We start from the raw sequence: 19,425 nt of genomic DNA on the forward strand, positions 1-19,425 counted from the left end.
CGAGGTTCACTGTCCAGTGACACACGTACGCTGGTATCGTCATGAGCTAATGTCGACATGTAAACAGTGACTCGTGTAGTGTAGAGATTGTCCAGTCAACTGATTGTAGCGAGGTTCACTGTCCAGTGACACACGTACGCTGGTATCGTCATGAGCTAATGTCGACATGTAAACAGTGACTCGTGTAGTGTAGAGATTGTCCAGTCAACTGATGGTAGCGAGGTTCACTGTCCAGTGACACACGTACGCTGGTATCGTCATGAGCTAATGTCGACATGTAAACAGTGACTCGTGTAGTGTAGAGATTGTCCAGTCAACTGATGGTAGCGAGGTTCACTGTCCAGTGACACACGTACGCTGGTATCGTCATGAGCTAATGTCGACATGTAAACAGTGACTCGTGTAGTGTAGAGATTGTCCAGTCAACTGATGGTAGCGAGGTTCACTGTCCAGTTTTTAATGATTTTATATACGGTATAAAATCTCGTCCGTTTTGTTAGTTATTCGCATATTGACCGGGTATATTAAAAGTGAAATCATGTTGCTATTTCGCTATTTAAACATTGTAATAATATAATTAATGAATGTGATAGTTTAGTGATATTTTCCGCTTTTTAGATAATTATTTAAATATCACTGATAATGATATTTACTATAACGATAATAACAATAACAAATATTCAAATATTTTATTGTTAGATGAGTGTTATTAATATTAAGTAGTAATTTAATGTTATGTTATGTTATTAAATTATTGTTATATTTTAAGTATCTTACTGTGATTTATACCAACTATCTTAGTGGCACAATATGTCTTCTTCCATTCTACTCTATCAGACGTCGTTACTCCATTTTCCCGCTAGGGGGCGTTGCTTGTACTCTCATCGACGTCAGATTGACTAAATTAAGGTAACGAAACTATAGCACGCTCTATCTCGATACCAACACCATCTATCGAGCGCAATGACAACTTTGAATAATAATAATATTTTTATTATAAATGTTGATCGCGCTATGATTCCGTTACATCAGTAACACATTGAGATTTTAATTCAACACTAGTTTTTTTATTTGACTTTTATCCCTTCTCAATACGTGCCAAAGCTTAAAGATATTATGTTATAATGTGTTATGTTACGTTATTAAGTTATAACGTTATAATATGTTATGTTACGTTATCAAATTATAACGTTATAATATGTTATGTTACGTTACTAAGTTATAACGTTATAATATGTTATGTTACGTTATTAAGATTAAAAACGATATTATCTAGTCCTGCCCTAAACGTCTAAAACTTTATATTAGATATAAGTTTATTATTTATATTACATTATTATAACAATACTGCGCTTATTTTGACTATGAACTTGACTTGTATATTTTCGAAATTATCATCAAAATAATCATTGGAAACTTGGCCAAAATATCAAGGTGTTATAATATCAAAATATCAAATCTTTGGCGACATATCAAAATGACTTGGCCATCATATTAAGTATTTCATCAATATTCTGTATGTATACCTCTTACTGTCATACTCAGAGTCATTTAATGGTTACTTAACCCAGTCCTTAGCAATTGTTTTCTGAACGAAATCGTTACTAAGGAATAGTTTAAGTAATCATTAAATGACTCTGAGTGTGGCAGTTACTGCCGTACTCAGAGTCATTTAATGGTTACTTAACCCAGTCCCAGACTGCCTCGTTGGTCAAGTGGTCGTAAGTGCGACTGCCGGACAAGAGGTCTCAAGTTCGATTCCCGGGTCGGGCAAAGTAATAATTTCTCAGTAGTAGCACGGAGTCTGGAATTGTGCCTAGTGTATGGCAATAGGCTCACCCCCTATTACATGGGACTTATAACACAAATGGTGAAAAGATTGTGTACATTGTATAGTGGCATTACGTGCCGTAATGTACACCTCTGCTTACAACTTCGGGGATAAAAGGCGCTACGTTGCGTTGACCCAGTCCTTTTCTAAACAAAATCGTTACTAACGAATAGTTTAATTAATCATTAGATGTCTCTGAGTTCGGTCAAGTTCCAATAACACATGAGTTAATATGTGTGCAATGCAATATAGTCTCTAACGCTCAAAGCGTAACGTTGAAATTGCAATAACCGTAAAAATGTACCCTAAAATGTTGATAATAATGAGCGCAGTGTAAGAATCGTGGTTTGTTATTGTTTATTTATTAAAAATGTGGGTATATGAACAAAACTATGTGTTTTATTTGTGACTGCATAACAAATTCAACCTTAACTCCACAGCGTAAGGGTCAATTTATACTAGCGCAGAGTCGAAGCGCATCGAAGCGTCTTTCCAAAACTGAACATAACAAATTCAACCTTAACTCCACAGCGTAACGCACACATTACTTCTGAGATTTTAAAAAGGCGCGCGCATTCGTCCGAATTCGCGCGTCTGCGCGCGAACATCGCTTGGAATCTGCGCTAGTATAAATTGACCCTTACACTGTGAAGTTAAGGTTGAATTTGTTATGTGCAGTTTTGGATAGACGCATCGATGCGCTTCGACTCTGCGCTATTCTAAATTGACGCTTACTATTCAGAGGCCGTCCATAAATTACGTCACACGAATTTCATGATTTTTGACCCCCTCCACCGTCCTTGTCACAATTCATCCTTTCAACACAGGACTAGTAGAAAGTCGGCCCACTAGCATCCCTACACAGTGGACTTCCCTTGGGTGCGAACGAAACAGTTCGAATCCACGTTCCTAATCTATGCACCTAGGGAATGGAACAATTTGTTGGCTTCTATTTTTCCTGAGATATACGACCCGGGTCTTTTTAAGGTCAGAGTGAATAGGTACCTACTATCCAAGTCTATGTGCTCCATCCTCGGCCACATCTTCGCTTCGCCGTCTTGGCAGTAAGCGGGTTGGTGGACAAACGCAGACTTATCAACGTTAATAAAAAAAAATTGGTCACATTTGTGAGACCTCCCCCCCCTCTAGTGTGACGTCACATTTTATAATTTTACATCTAGATTTTTTTGAGATTTTCGATAATAGTTCCAAGTTCGTGTTTTAACAGTTAGATTATAATAATTGAAATTTGACCAAAAATAAGGCCCCTCCCGCCCCCTTGTCACATAAAATTATACTTCGTCGACCCCTGTTTCCCCCTTAACGCGTGACGTAATTAATGGAGGGCCCCTAGGACCGCACGGGTGTAGCTATTTTAATATTAATATGAAATAAAGAAAACCACATATTCTTCTGTACATAATAAACTTTATTCATTATTAATTTAAACATAAATATACAATAAGTAAATAATTATATTTAAACTAGCGTCTGCAAGCGGCTTCGCCCGCGTTTGCGTGGCATAGTATCCTATGTGTTATTCTAGACTAGAATCTACTTTTTTTATGTAAACAAGCAGACGTATCACCTGATGGTAAGCAATCGCCACCGCCCATGGACACTTGAAACACCAGAGGCGTTACAAGTGCGTTGCCGGCTTTTTGGGCGTTAGGAATTTAAGGGTTGTTGTTCGGGAATCAGGGATTGGGCCCCCGGTAACTTCACTCCCAGAAAGAAACACAACGCAAGCGTTGTTTCACGTTGGTTTTCTGCTCGGCCGTGGTATCACTCCGGTCGAGCCGGCCCATTCGTGCCGAAGCATGGCTCTCCCACACTTAAAATACTGTTCCAAATTTCATTCCGTTCCCTTCAGCCGTTTTGACGTGATTGAGTAACAAACAAACATACAAACTTTTACATTTATAATATTAGTAGGATTACATTAAAATAGGCGAATTTTTTTGTAGTGTAGGGTTGGGCAAACGAGCAGACGGATCACCTGATGACATCCGGATGTTAAACAACGCTTGCGTTGTGTGAATGAGGTTACCGAAAGCCTAATCCCACAAAAACATTTCATGTTAAATGTTGCCAAGACGAGACCATATAGCTCGCACTGTCAAAAAGTAAAAGTAAACGTAACTAGCGAGTCGGCTGCACGGAAAGAGTTTAGAAGATTGAATAGATTTTTAAGCTCAAGCCCATATGACGAATAGCAAAAAGTCCGTGCGGCCGACTCGCCAGTTACGTCGACAGTGCGAGCTATATGGTCTCGTCTTGGCAACATTTAACATGAAATGTTTTTGTGGGATTTCATTTCTTTTTGTAGGTTGCTTATGATAGAAAGATAAAATGACGACAAATACAAGTATTTTTTTGTCGCTCATTTTTTCTTTCTTTTTTTGGGGTAACTATCGTAATTTTCTACCTACTATACAATATTCAAACCGTACGTAATCCTAAACTACTTAAGTTAAACCTATTAACAATGAAAATTAAACAATGACCTACGTATCAAATTATTCTCACTAAGTCGTACCTACATAAACAACTATAAACATATTATACCTGATAACCTATACTACTTAATTGCAAATACCTACTTATTCAATCTTTGAATTTCTTAATTAAATTTGTGAGAAAATTGCAAACGTAATGCTAATACTTTTTATCAATGAAAATTAAAACACTAGTACCTAACTAAACCTTCACCTACTAAACTACTAAATTTATAAGAAAATTGCAAACGTAATCCTAATACTTTTTATCAATGAAAATTAAAACACTAGTATCTAAACCTTTACCTACTAAACTACTAACAATTAAATATTAGGCAAATGGTTTTTTTCTCTGCGATAGCAAACTTTTAAATCACCGAGATATTCCGAAAATTTTTCATTCAACGAGACAACCGTCAACGACGTCTGCCCTCGCGCGTCTGCCCGCGTTCGGGTGCCGCGCTCGCTGACGGGCCGATTATTTTTAGCTACTGCGCGGGGACGAGGGGGCAGGCGGCGGGCGTTGGCGCATACTATACTTACGATGCTTATGTTCAAAAGTATAGGTTGATTAATAAACACTTACCGAAGTGAAGTGTAGTAATATTATTCATATCTAAGTACTTATGGGTAGGATAATGTTTTGATTTGATGAAAAGTTAGTGTTCTATGTACTTGTGTATAATTTTCAGATCTCAAGCAGGAAATAGGGAATTAAGTTGCCCTATTTCAGATTTTTACCCCTCCGCGGCCGCATTCAGACCTCTAGCGTCAAAAGTTGCGGAAGTCTCGAACAAACTTTCACCCCCTAGTTTAAGGGGTTGGGGGTAAAAGTTCCAAGTTTTAGGATTTTTTTGTTGTTTGGGTACTAATACTAGCTTACATACCAAATTTCAGTTTTCTAGGACTTCAGGAAGTACCTTAAGAATTTTGTTGATCATCAGTGAGTGAGTGACGAAATCGGGGTATTTTAGATATCAATAAAATCTAAAGTATAAGAGCTATGCAATTGAAACTTTAGAGGTTTATTAAGTCTACCACTGACATTATATCCTGAAAATTTTGTTTATCTGGTATAACCCAAACTCAAGTTATGAAGGTTCAAAAATACGACGAAGCGCTTCGAGAAAAGGTAGGTAGTGCCCTTGCGCTTGCGCTTCGCTTGGCTCGTCTTGGCGGGGGCACTACCGTGCCCCCAGATTACAACCCTCCCCAATCTTCCTAATCCCCTCAACAAACCTTAAATTCCTAACCCCTAAAAAGCCGGCAACGCACTTGTAACGCCTCTGGTGTTTCAAGTGTCCATGGGCGGCGGCGATTGCTTACCATCAGGTGATCTGTCTGCTCGTTTACCGGCTTATACTATAAAAAATCCGTTACTCAGCAGGTTGGCTAGGCGCAGCAGCTCTTAGTGACTTCTCCAGGTTCTTCAAAGACGGTGTTATGGTACTTCCCAAATCTTCTACCACGCTTGATAGGTATACTGAAAACAAAATCAAACGAACATCAAAGTCAAGGTGAAAACGAAAGTTAAAATCAAATGTCAATATGAACATCAAAGTCAAAGTCAAGGTGAAAGTGAAAGTCAAAGTCAAATTTCAATATGAAAATCTGCCTTTGATGAAATGAATAAAGGAAATAATCTCGATTTGCACACACACACACACTTTGTTGAAACACTGTGTTTTTTTCTTTTGTTTACAAATATGGCTGTTTTATAAAAGTGTAGCTCAATCTTTATATATATATAATTCTTCTGTAAGTGTGTATGTCACTGAACTTCTCTTAAACGACTGGACCGATTTTGATGAAATTTTTTGTGTGTGTTCAAGGGGATCTGAGAATGGTTTAGATTCACAATTTTGTCCGCTGGACAATGTTTTTTTAATTAATTTTTAATTTATTAGTAGTTGTTGATTTTGGAATGTTTTACATTGGATCCGACAAATTTTCAAATTGAAGACGTGTAGACAGGACAACGTCTGTCGGGTCCGCTAGTATACATATATATTTTTTTCGTATTCTAATTAGTTTCATTCATCATCCACCTCTTAAATCAACAAGGGGGATAAAAATTACAGATAAAATGTAGCCTAGCACATATTTTATTATACGTCTAAGTGTTATTCCAGACCATAATCTAACCCAGTTGCAAATCTCATCCCGATTCCTTCAAACATTTTGACGTAATTTCGCATTTGTAAAATTAGTATTATATCATAAGTCAATATTACTCACCAATATCATTGAGACACCGTTTCGTTCCCAAAGCGTCCATATTGCGTATGTTTAGAATTTTCTCAGCATACACCTCGCATGTGTGTGTGCATACCTGTATAATAATGTAACATCATCATCATCATTATCATCATCAGCCTATAAGTGGCCACTGCTGACCAAAGGCCTCTTCTCACACGGAGAAGGTTTGAGCATTAACCACCACGCTTGCTCAATGCGGGTTGGCGATTTCAAATTATAATTAGAAATTATAAGCCCAGGTTTCCTCACGATGTTTTCCTTCGCCGTTTGTCAGTGGTGTATAAATAATCTTTGAAAGGAAAAAGTCACATTTTGGTACTTGCCGTTGGTAGGTTTCCAACCCGCACCTTCATGCATGAGTAGCGGGCGTCTTAAACCTCCTGACGACCAACTAATATAAAATAATAACTTAAATTAAAACCAATATTTTATTAAGTTTAGCATTTATTGTCATGCAAACTAAACGTGTATTGAAACTATCAGCTCAATCGGTTGAAAATTTGTGTCATAAATCACCATTAAGATAACCATTTGTGTTATACGTCCCATGTTACAGGGAGTTAGCCTATTGCCATATACTGGACACAATTCCAGACTCCGTACTACTACTGAGAAATTTATTAACCGATAAAAAGCCCAGTAATACTTTGCCCGACCCAGAAATCGAACCCGAGACCCCTTGTCCGGCAGTCGTACTTGCGACCACTCGACTAACGAAGCAGTTGTTTTTATGTAATACTTGTTTATCACTTACCTCAGACAAAAACTGCAAAGGCGCTTGTTTCTCTGACAAATGCATTTCAAGATGCTGCGGCAACGTCATTAGGTACTGACCGATCTGAAAATCATTAAAAATGCGGTTTTATTACGAAATCTGTAAAAAAATTACAAGGTTTATTAAGTCTACCACTGACATCACATCCCGAAAATTTTGTTTATCTGATATAACCCAAGCTCAAGTTATGAAGGTTCAAAAATACGATTACTTAAACTATTCCTTAGTAATGATTTTGTATCGAAAACAATTACTAAGGACTGGGTTAAGTAACCATTAAACGACTCTGAGTGTGGCGGTAAGAATCTAAGAATAGGGATGATGACCGGGTATGAAATTTAAACACTTATTTAAAGTAAGTGTGGGAGAGCCATGCTTCGGCACGAATGGGCCGGCTCGACCGGAGTGATACCACGGCCTCACAGAAAACCGATGTGAAACAACGCTTGCGTTGTGTGAGTGAGGTTACCGGAGGCCCAATCACCTCTCTCCCCAATCTTCCTAATCCCCGATTCCCCAAAAACCCCTAAATTTCTAATCCCCAAAAGGTCAGCAACGCACTTGTAACGCCTCCGGTGTTTCAAGTGTCCATGGGCGGCGGCAATTGCTTACCATCAGGTGATACGTCTGCTCGTTTACCGGCTTATAACATAAAAAAATTGATTTAAGTCAATGAATACGTTAATAGTTTTAATAGGATAAATTGTAGAGGGGTAATTGGGTCTCCGGTAACCTCACTCACACAACGCAAGCGTTGTTTCACGTCAGTTTTCTGCTCGGCCGTGGTATCACTCCGGTCGAGCCGGCCCAGCAGTGCCGAAGCATGGCTCTCCCACATTTAAACATACGTACCTCGGTGATATACTCCTGTGGTGATAACGCGAAGTCTGGGAGATCAGTAGAGAGGGCGTCGTTGTTATTCCATACTGATAACTGTGGTATTTTATCTGAAAACAATATTAATTTATTGTTAGAAAAACAGAAGCGAAAGAGGTATATAAGATTCGTAGCAATTGGCGTTCCATTGTCTCTGCCTACCCCCATGGGAGAGAGGCGTGAGGTTATGTAAATTATTGGAAAACTAGTAGGTATCATGAAACATTACGCGCGCGTGCTAATGAAATTTTGTTTTGTTATTGTGATAAAAATAAAACTAATGAGTATACAAAAATAGTTTCTTCGGGAAAGTTGTTTGTAATAATGAGTACAATCACGTGTTTAAATATCGTTCACTAATTACCAGTCACCCTATATTGTTAACATCGAAAAGCAACTACCACATTATAAAAACAAAAAAAAATATACATTAAATTTCGTCAAAAAGTAAAAAAGGAAAATTTTAAGGGTGAAAAACCCTTATCACTTAGGGGTATGGAAAATAGATACCTAGTAGCCTATTCTCAGAATTACTAAATACGCATACAAAATTTGCTAAAAATGGGTAAAACCGTTTCGGAGGAGTCCGGTAACTAACATTGTGACATGAAAATTTTATATATTAGAATAATGATTTGAACGGCACTAGGTGACGTCATCATTGAGAGACTTACCTAGCTGTACATCAATAGGATTCCTTAATATGACTCTGGCTAGGTTCCTGAGCTGATCCTTAGTGCGTCTGAGGACCGCAGCGGAGGCCGGGGGCTCCGCCCTGAAGGAGGCGAGCCTCTGTCTCACCTCAGGATCCAAGAGTAAGGTTGGTAGGTCATGTAATGGATCTTCAGTTTTCGATTCTAGAAATTAATACATAGTTTTAAAAATACGCTTTGAATCATATATCACACACACATATAGTTATCATGATGTTATTGTAACTTTCGTGAGACATACTAAATTAATTATTATGATCGGCTTACTCACGTCATGCTGCTCATGAATATGAGCCTCTAGCATGGCTTGAAACTAGTCGAGTTCCTCGTCAAACATTTACGTGAGTAAGCCGATAACATAATAATCAATATAGTTATCATATTGCATTTATATTTATTACTCAATATTTATTTATTTGTTATATTAATATTAGTTTATTTATTACATTAGTCATATGTCTAATTCTCATGTTATTATAGAACATTTTAGTGTAATTTGTAAATTTTATTTTTAGTTGTTTGTTTTTCCCCTTTTGAATTATTGTGCACGCACTACCCATTCCCAGATCATTTGATAAATTCCATCCAAAGGTTGTCTGGAAGAAATCGCCGTGTGTGATAAGACCGCCCATTGTATTCTAAATACTATTACAATGTAAATGTGTTTTATGTATGTGTGCAATAAATTATAAAATAAATATCATAAGAAATGGATATTAACTAAAAAAACACGGTTTACTCACGCATAGGCGTAGCCAGGTTTTAGTTTCGGGAGGGGTTCAAGAAAGTCGACCCATGAAATGTGTGAATATAATTATGTAATAAACAGATTCATAGGTAGTCATACAGACCTTTGCCAAACAGGGGATGTACTATGCTAACTAGAAAAATAACGCTCTGTAATGTCTAGGTACGCATTTTTCGAGGGGGTTTGAACCCCCAAACCCCCTGGCTACGCCTATGTACTCACGTACATTACTGGCGAAAAGCTCGACTAGTTACTAGCAGGCGTATATAAGGAGTGCGTGACGTCGCCGGGTCGGCACACATTCAGTGTAGTAGAGCTTTTCTCCATTAATATACGCGTGTAAACCGTGATTTCTTAGTTAAACATCTTTAATTTTACCTTCAACATCCCTAGTTTCGGCCAACGCAGCGAGGATATTGGCTGCAGCAGTCTGCAGCATCAGGGAGGCTGGGAAGGTGTTGGACAGGACCCCGGTCACCTGCCCCACTGACGCTGAGGATAGGAAGGCAGACTCGATGCGACGACTGTGCGCTGCTATCAGGTTCGATAGGGATGACGCGAAGTTCTGTGAAGAAAATTAGGCGTTAGACAGTGAATTGAGGTAACGTTTCTTCTTCTTAGTACAGTCGTTTCTCGTTAATTTAAAGCTGTGTTTCTGTGTTTCCTGATGGGTATAACCTGGGTGTCTTCAAAGCCCGAGTGAATAGGTTGCTTATGGGCAGACGTGCTCCATCGTAGGCCGCATCATCACTTACCATCGGGCGAGATAGCGGCCAAATGTCGGCCCATTTAACATAAAAAAACTTCAATGGTTCAACCCTCTCCAGACATACACACATAACCTCACGCCTGTCTCCAATGGTAGGCAGAAACTACGGAACGCCAATTGCCACGGTTCTTACATATCTCTTTCGCTTCATCAACAGTCAGTCTTTTCATGCATGCTCGTCGGTTAAAGGTACTTTTAATTTGGCCCTTCTTTAACATTTGTATAATTCGAAATTATCATGGGGTCTCTAGAAAATCTCTTTATATTTCGAACTAAATCACTACATTTTTAAACACTTTTTCTTTTTTTGAAAAAACGTTGCCCCACATTAGGATTGTCTCCTGTGTCGTGGGTGCGTTTACAGACATACAAGTTCACATACACATGACACCTAGACCCGGAACAACAATTTGTGGATCACATAAAGAGTTGCTCCGTGCGGGAATCGAACCCGCTACACGTTGCGCGGCAGCCAGTTGCCCAGCCACAGCGCCAACCGTGCAGAGAAACGCAGCGGCATTAACGATGGTTAATGCTCCAACTCCCAAAGAAACCTTTTTTGTATACTCGTTAGTTTTATTTTACTACAAAAAATATTCGCATGATCAACTGTTAGCAGCGAGGCGTCCGCGTTATAGGAAGACTAGTAACTAGGTAGGTATTTTGGAACTTTACACGCGCGTGCTAATGAAATTTGTAATTTTGTTATTGCTATAAAAATAAAACTAACGACTATACAAACCAAGTATCTTCGGGAAAGTTGTTTGTAATCATGAGTACAATCACGTGTTTAAATATCGTTCACTAATTACCAGTCACCCTATATGCCTTACCTCTACTGCCGGCATATACACGGCGTAGAGAGCCTCTCCGGCGATCCTCTTGACTTTGCTGAAGGCGGTGGACAACCAGCCCTCACAGCGCTCCGATACCGTCAGTATACTTCTAGATAGCTCTAGAAGATCCTCCTATGAAAGAATAATGACATTTTAGTACCTACATATCTGACTTGACTGCCTCGTTGGTCGAGTGGTCGAAAGTGCGACTGCCGGGCTTGGGGTATCGGGTTCGATTCCTGGGTATTGCTGGGCTTTTTTTATTTATTTATTTAATCTTTAATGTACACAATACAATTGAATAATGGTACATAAGGCGAACTTAATGCCATATTGCAGTCAGCCTTAGGGTTCAAAGATAAAGTCTGCGAAAATAAGGTACCGAGAATAAAATGAGCAGCAAAGAGAAAATATTTTAACGGATTTTCGAACATTTCTCAGTAGTAGCACGAAGTCTGGAGTTGTACCCAGTATATAGCAATAGGCTCACCATCACATGGGACTTGTAACACAAATGGTGAAAAATCGGTGTACATTGTATAGCGACATTACGTGTCGTAATGTGCACCTCTGCCTACAACTTCGGGGATAAAAGGCGTGACGTTAAATTATCTATTAATAATTACCTGATTCAATTGTGGATCATTCAAGTAATCAAGAAACAGTCTTGTTTGTAACTCCGTATACTTTGGTAGGAGCTCTCTAAGCGGCGCGTACGCAGCCCGAGCGAAGTCACGGATTATACTAGGTGTGACTGTCTCTGTAATAAATAAAACATAATTTGTTATTTTACTACAGACAATAAATATATTTTTACTGACTGCCTTGTTGGTGTAGTGGTTGGAAGTGCGACTGCTGGGTCAGGGGTCTTGGGTTCGATTCCCGGGTCGGGTAAAGTATTACTGGACTTTTTCTCGGTTTTTCGAAAATTTCTCAGTAGTAGCACGGAGTCTGGAATTGTGTCACCACCTATTACATGCGACTTATAAAACATGGGTCGTGTATAACGTTTTAAAATAATCCACCAGATTGATATTAAAATAAAAATTAGTCATCTACCCTATTATTAATAAACAATCACTCATCCAAATTAACTAAAAACCTCGGTATACTCACGTACATTAATGGAGAAAAGCTCTACTAGTTTCGAGTCACAGAGGGACTCTTCATCATGAGCAGCGTGTCGCTCGGCCTATTTAGAGAGTAAACCGTGATTTTTATTTAATTTAGCATGTCTCACGATAGTTATTACGAAAAAAAAACCACCCATCCTAAAACCGACCGCGGCAAGGGTAGCTTACCTTTATTCTGTCGCGGCGCGTCCAGTATATTTTGTATGCAGTTTACAAAATCATCTATATCCGTCCTCAAATCCGTCAATAGCAAGATCCCTTCGTCAGACGACGAACATAACTTTAAATTAGCTGAAACTACCTGAAATATAAATTAGACATTACTTAAGTATACCCATAAAGGTAAGTGTCCACAGGCCCGCATCGTACGCATCGCACGCATTGTATGACGTCATCAGTACGCAAGTCAAAGTCAAAGTCAAAATCATTTATTTCAAATAGACCAGGAAGGCACTTTTGAACGTCAAAGCAAATATAATAATAATAATAACGTCTGTCTGTCGGTCAGTCCTCTAGTTGCTCTATTTGCTCGTTCCAAAGTGTAGGTTCCTATGGATAAGAACGAGCAAGAAACTCCATAGGTTACTCTTTTTCAATCAGGACACGCATCGCATGTAGGCATTGCCGATGATGCGGTCCGTACGATGCGGATCAGTGGACGCAGTTGTATGAGTTTCTATACAAGACAAACTAAAATCCGTTGCGTACCGATGCGGGCCTGTGGACGCTTACCATAAGGCTTGTTTTCCACTAGATATGCGATATGCTACGTTGCTGTGGATGCGTTTGGCTTCTACCAATTATATTCATTGGTACACATAGCTTAGCACTGGTGGGAACGGACTCAGATAAGCTATGTTTTTATATGGAAAGATACATCGCATACTCGAGCTGCGCATCTTCCTCGTACAGCTACATAGCTTAGTATCAGTGGAATCGGTCACATAGTTTTCCAGCTTAGCAATTACATCTTCGTAGCATAACTACATGGCACATCTCTGGTGGAAAAGTTACCTAAATATAGCGACAAGGTCTGGCTAGGCTGAGACTAAAGTCTAATGTAAAAGGCAAAGTCTACGGCAAAGTCAAAATCAGAGTTAAAGTCAAGATCAAAATGAAGTTAAAGTCAAAGCCAAAGTCTATATTAATGTCAACTTAATTAAAACCTAAGTCAAACTCAAAGTCAAATTCAAAGTCTACGTCAAAGTCAAAATAGATATTTTATTTGAAAACTTGATTTACCTTAGTAGGCGAAGGATCCAAGGAGAGCAACAAATCCGTGTAGAGTCGTATCAATTCTGTCACAGGAGTTTCCGACTTCAGTACATTCGTCAACCAATCCACCTGTAATAGAGAATCAACCTTATTTTGTGTGAGTATTAAATACAAATTTCTATAACAATATTAATTATAGTTTTAACTAGGTAATCCACGCGGTTTCACCCGGTACTCGGCTCTTACTGATCAAACACATAAACTCTTCAGCATTATCGTTGTCTGAACGTGCTAATCTCCGGAAATACTGGTCCGATTTGAATAATAGGCTAGTTTCCTACTAGTCAAATTCAATACTTTTTTCGAAACGTCAAAACGATATTTTCTATGAACTTTGTATGAAATAGTGCTTTATGACGTCATCAGATTTTTAGCTGACTTATTTGTACAACATTTGCTAGAATTATTCGAAAATTAAGTAGATCATAAAATCAATGAATGAAAGTATCATTATATTTGAATATTTGAATGAATGTAGTGAAAAGTGGAAATAATTTATTTTTGACTCAGGAAACTAGCCGATTGTTATTGTGTTAGATAGTGCATTTATCGAGGAACATGATAAAAATTTGCTCTCCTCTCTGAGCCGGTCTGTGTAAACGGATTCTTCAGCCGTTTTGACGTAAAAGGTTAAACAAACAAACAGACAAACATTCACATTTACAATATTAGTAGGGTTTTTTTTTATTAGGGTGGAAAATCATCCAATGACTTCTCCCGCCTTGGGCGAGGCGAGAGGGAGTGTCGGACTCTTACTGACTAAAAACCACCCCGTTCCTACTCCTGCCCGTCGAGCCGGAGCCCCGGTAAACCCGCTAGGTTGTCCGCAGATTTATTTAGGATTAGGCATCAGCCCAATATTAGTAGGGTAGATTTTTCACATAGCTACCTGCTTCCCAGCCTCGCTGGACAGCATCCGATTGAGTGCAGCCAGGGTGTGTGAGTCCAGTCTCCTCCACGCGGCAGACAGGCGCGCCGCCGCGGCCCGCCGCCAACACCGCGACACCGACACCGTGCGACCCATACCCGCGAACAGAGACACGTACGTCGCTGTGCGATCTGGCATAGGTAATAGCATATTATAATAAACTAGCTACTTCCGCGCGGTTTCACCCGATCTGCTTGGCTGCTATTGGTAATAGCGTAATGTTTATAGCCTATGCCTTCCTCGATAAATGCACTATTCAACACAAAAAGAAGTATTCAATTCGGACCAGTAGTTCCGGAGATTAGCGCATTCAAACAAAAAATCAAACAAACTCTTCAGGTTTATTATATTATAGTATAGATTAGTATAGATAATATAGTGTCTGTACACTAAATGTTATTTTTTTATAAAAAAAAAATAAACATTATTACTGAGCTGTTTTCGATTTTTCGAAAATTTCTCAGTATTAACACGGAGTCTGGAGTTGTGCCCAGTATATGTCAGTAGGCTCACCCCCTATTACATGGCACTTATATATATTATGGTAAAAAGTGGGTGTACCTATGCATTGTATAGTATAGCATTGTGCCGTAATGTGCACCTCTGCCTACTCCTTCGAGGATAAAAGGTGTGAAGTTGAATAAATAAGCCGGTAAAGGTGTAGACGGATCACCTGATAGTAAGCAATCGCCGCCACCACGAATGGGCCGGTTCGACCGGAGTGATACCACGGCCTCACAGAAAACCGACGTGAAACAACGCTTGCGTTGTGTGAGTGAGGTTACCGGAGGCCCAATTCCTCCTTTCCCAATCCCCGATTCCCCAACAATCCTTAAATTCCTAACCCCCAAAAGGCCATCAACGCATTTGTAACGCCTCTGGTGTTTCAAGTATCCATAGACGGCGCCGATTGCTTACCATCAGGTGATACGTCTGCTCGTTTAACGGCTTTTATCATAAAAAAACTTACCGGCATCCATTTGAGTGAGAGCTTCGATCAATGGCGGGCTGATGGCCGCTTCGAGTCTGTTATAGAGAGTCTCCAATTGTAGACGCTTATTCTCATAATCCGGAGCATCACTTAGTACCTGGATAAGAAAATACAATAGAGATGATGACGGGGTATGAAAATTAAAAATCTATTTAGTCCGTCAGTTAGGTAATGGAAAAATATAAGACACGTATTTTTTTATTTTGTCATATAAGGTAACAATACTTAGATAAAACGAATCAAAGTTTAGGAGTGGGAGCAAATACGTCATTTCTACGTATAAAACGTACTTAGAAGTAATAATTATGTTATCGGCTTGCTCACGTAACTGTTTGACGAGGAACTACTGAATGCAGTAGCAGCGCGACAATCGCTTGTCGTGTGTCGCGGAATGCTGCTCATGAATATGAGCCTCTAGCATGGCTTGAAACTAGTCGAGTTCCTCGTCAAACAGTTACGTGAGTAAGCCGATAACATAATAATTGGTTTTGTCTTTAGTTGCAATTGCAGCTCAATCGGATAAAGATATCTGCTTAAAAAATTATTTCCAAGATTCCATGTCACACATACACGCACAAGCGTACGCGCACACACAAACATACGTAAAATGCTACTACTTATGCTCTAACACATACTTTTCAGAAAAGCGAATTAAAATCGGTTCAAAACTGCGAGATAACCGCGGACAAACTTACACATTTATTTACCCATTTATTCATTTATTTATTTATTGTCACTCAACATAAATAAAGCAATATGCACAATAAAAATAACAGGTTACATACAAACTACCTTAGGCTTATCTGTATTTACAATTACATTAACACATTTCAATATATGTACTAACCAACATCAAAAAAACGCGGTTGAAATCGGTATTTAAAACGTACTATACTAAAAATTATTTTAAAGATAGTTAAAAAGTTACCCACCTCAAGACTAGCGGTCATAGCAGCCACTTGTTCAGCCAGTTCACCCAACTTGTCGCCCTGGGTCGGCACTCCAGACTCCAATATGTCTTCTAAAGAAGTAGCCAGCGCCGCCCACTTGTCGGCTTCGCGGAGAGCCGAGGCAGCATTCTGTAAAGATGTCAGAGCCGTATTATGAAACACGCCGTATCACCTGATGGTAAGCAATCGCCGCCGCCCATGGACACTTGAAACACCAGAGGCGTTACAAGTGCGTTGCCGGCTTTTTGGGGGTTAGGTATTTAAGGGTTCGGGAATTGGGGATTGGGAAGGGGAGAATTGGGCCTCCGGTAACCTCACTCACACAACGAAACACAACGCAGGCGTTATTTCACGTCGGTTTTCTGTGAGGCCGTGGTATCACTCCGGTCGAGCCGGCCCATTCATGCCGAAGCATGGCTCTCCCACACTTGGATTTTTATGTCCTTAAGGCAAACTAGGCAAGCAACTGAGTAAATGTCGTGGTGGCCCGGAGGTTTAAGACCAATGTGACTTTTTCCGAGTTATATATGTACTTTCTAAGATTATTTAGACACCACTGACTAACAGTGAACAAAAACGTGAGGAAACCTAGGCTTATAATTTCTGGTTTTGAAATCGCCAACCCGCATTGAGTAAGTGTGGTGATTAATTTTTTTTTAATGCTCATATCTTCTCCGTGCAAGAAGAGGCTTTTAGTCAACAGTGGCCACTAATAATTAAGCTGTTGATGTCATGACTATTTATAGTTATATCAATTAAATAAAAACAAATCTTTAACTATAACTCACTTCAAGCCGGCTCTTCAACGTATCTATCTTCTGTAGACTCTCGATGGAGTGTCCGGTCTGCTCCTCAACACTCTGGACCTTCTGTTCTAGAGACAACAGTTTCTGCTGCAGCATGGCACCCTCAAGCTGGAGGGACGATGCATCTTGTAGGATTCGGGGGATCGATGTCACTATCTGTATAAATATTATAAAGTTTGTTTTAACATACTAGTCTCTGGAACTAGTGGTTCAAATTAAATCATTGTTTTTATGTTGGATAGTTCATTTCTTAAAGAAGGAAGGGTATAAACATAAAGGCTATGAAACAACATAGGTAAAATCGCATGGGAGCAGTACGCTTAGTTCGAGTTTGCTTTATTTTAAACAAATGCTCGATAAATGGATTTTCCAACACTAAAAGAATTATTCAATTTGGACCTGTACTTCAGGAGATTAGTGTGGTAAACACTCAAACATTACAATAGATTCAATACTACTAATGACAAACCTGTGTAGTGGTTTCATCCAACGCATTGGTCAACTGTTTCATATACAGCTGCAATCTTGATACTGTATTCGCTACAAATATCTGAAAACATAAATACACAACATTAACATTCTACAGACGTTGCGGCAGGCCCAGAAGGAGATGGCGGGATGAACTTAACACCTAAGATAAGGATTGGAAGCAGAAATTCTACACAGAGAGGAGTGGATGTAGGAGGCCATTGCCCTACAGTGGGATGATCACAGCTTAAAATAAATATATAAAAACCACACTATTCATAGTCAGAGCTGGATTAAAAATACAGTGGACCCCCGATAATCCGGCCCCTGTATGATCCGGCGCCCCTTGTAATCCGACATGACTTTGATATGTATTTGAAAATATTAAACAAAAAAAAAAATTATGCATACATATTTCAAAACTTCATAATTTGATAAATTCATTACATGATTTTGTTTAATAATTCTTGATTATTTTGGTGTGTAACATGCATTTGCATTTATGCTTAATTTTATGTTTAAGTTTACTAAATTCGACATACATAAGTATGATTTGTACTTCAAATAATTATGTCATATAACATATAGAATCTTATCATTGGATATGTAATAGGTCGGATTACAAGGTACTCTTTTGTAAAAAAATCCGGACTATAGGGGGTTTTAGGCAGTGCTCTATAATCCGACAAATTCGATAGTCCGACACTGCCCTGCAAAATGTTTGTCGGATTACCGGAAGTCCACTGTAATGAACACCCTAGTCAAGCATCTGATAGGCTCCCCTAAATTATTTAGTCTCCACCATCACTCTATTAGCAGTTGGACACGCGCGTCCCTTTGTAACCTGGCGCCCGCCACTTATCTAGTTTGTCTTAGGGACTACAGCTATGTACACAGTGTAAAGCAAAGTTGCGTTTGTTTTGTCTGTTTTTTAAATACATAAATTAAAAAGTTATTAGATAGTACCTCCTTTTCCTGGTTGCCACTGGAGCTCCATGCTTTATTTATCCACTGTTTAGGATCAAAATTATCCTCACCAAACGTTTTTAAATCCTAAAAAAATATAAAAACATTACTTTTTACACTACAATTATATTTTTACTGAAAACTTGACTTTAATTGATAAGATTACAGTTTAATTATTCAGTATGCATTAGTATTAAGATATGAAAGGTTTAATAATTACCATTTTCTAATAAGACACGTCGGAAATAGTATTTTTCAAAATATTTTGCCGACTTTTTTGAGATGTAATCAAAATAAAAATATGACGTGACATAAAGCTGTCAAAATTACATTGACATTGACAGTAGATAGCCATAGACGAATGTATAGCATGTTCTGCATATTTACGTTTTGTTTTCATTTTCACTGTTTTTCGTTTACCGTTTCGTACTTATACGGCATTTTAGCAGTACAATATGATACTTATGATCAGTATCTGACTGTCCCTATAAAATTAAACATTCTGTTCTATCAATATAAAAAAAATGATATTATTGCTTGGGCCATGTTTCAAATTCATAAACATTTATAACAACAATTTTTCTGGAAGTCATTAGGAGAGAC

General features: G+C 38.7%; 4 protein-coding genes and 1 long non-coding RNA gene across 14 annotated transcripts in view; 3 read left to right on the forward strand and 2 right to left on the reverse strand.

The window, feature by feature from the left end:
- The window catches only part of LOC118278720 (alpha-centractin), an 800,945-nt gene that overhangs the window by 418,073 nt on the left and 363,447 nt on the right, over positions 1-19,425 (forward strand). Inside the window, exon 14 of the mRNA XM_050703710.1 lies at positions 114-440. The gene's annotated coding sequence lies outside the window, so the exon portion shown is untranslated. The remainder of the gene's footprint in view (positions 1-113; positions 441-19,425) is intronic.
- LOC126912297 (uncharacterized) overlaps positions 1-19,425 on the reverse strand; it is a 126,150-nt gene that overhangs the window by 70,939 nt on the left and 35,786 nt on the right. The window lies entirely within an intron of this gene.
- LOC118278399 (uncharacterized) overlaps positions 1-19,425 on the forward strand; it is a 136,103-nt gene that overhangs the window by 62,541 nt on the left and 54,137 nt on the right. The window contains exon 11 of one of the 3 annotated variants that reach the window (XM_050703752.1): positions 15,801-15,814. The exons of the other annotated variants lie outside the window; for them this stretch is intronic. The gene's annotated coding sequence lies outside the window, so the exon portion shown is untranslated. Of the gene's footprint in view, positions 1-15,800; positions 15,815-19,425 lie in introns of those variants that run through there. 3 annotated transcript variants of the gene reach the window in all.
- LOC118279032 (synaptic vesicular amine transporter) overlaps positions 1-19,425 on the forward strand; it is a 418,685-nt gene that overhangs the window by 35,813 nt on the left and 363,447 nt on the right. For 7 of the 8 annotated variants that reach the window (XM_050703644.1, XM_050703637.1, XM_050703643.1 and 4 more), the window contains exon 14: positions 114-440. The gene's annotated coding sequence lies outside the window, so the exon portion shown is untranslated. Of the gene's footprint in view, positions 1-113; positions 441-19,425 lie in introns of those variants that run through there. The other variant, XM_050703645.1, reaches the window with a different exon arrangement.
- Positions 5,590-19,179, reverse strand: LOC118278669 (conserved oligomeric Golgi complex subunit 7). The gene is made up of 17 exons (XM_050703528.1): positions 19,043-19,179; positions 18,823-18,909; positions 17,858-17,938; positions 17,371-17,544; positions 16,565-16,711; positions 15,612-15,729; positions 14,603-14,772; positions 13,681-13,782; positions 12,607-12,739; positions 11,932-12,065; positions 11,303-11,437; positions 10,079-10,265; positions 8,914-9,096; positions 8,216-8,310; positions 7,343-7,426; positions 6,568-6,661; positions 5,590-5,812 (listed from the first exon to the last, which is right to left on the reverse strand). Exons 1-17 carry the CDS (start codon positions 19,043-19,045, stop codon positions 5,706-5,708), a joined length of 2,034 nt encoding a protein of 677 aa, XP_050559485.1. The 5' UTR covers positions 19,046-19,179; the 3' UTR covers positions 5,590-5,705.

This window comes from Spodoptera frugiperda, chromosome 24 (assembly GCF_023101765.2).
Source record: "Spodoptera frugiperda isolate SF20-4 chromosome 24, AGI-APGP_CSIRO_Sfru_2.0, whole genome shotgun sequence".
NCBI classification, from domain to species: domain Eukaryota; kingdom Metazoa; phylum Arthropoda; class Insecta; order Lepidoptera; family Noctuidae; genus Spodoptera; species Spodoptera frugiperda.

Excerpts from the sequence above, each read along its gene's own strand:
- LOC118278669 (XM_050703528.1), bottom strand. Across the intron at positions 12,066-12,606 it reads CGCGCCGCGACAGAATAAAG|AGACAGTCACACCTAGTATA; the intron begins GTAAGCTACCCT and ends TATTTATTACAG. Across the intron at positions 5,813-6,567 it reads ACGGTGTCTCAATGATATTG|TATACCTATCAAGCGTGGTA; the intron begins GTGAGTAATATT and ends TTTTGTTTTCAG.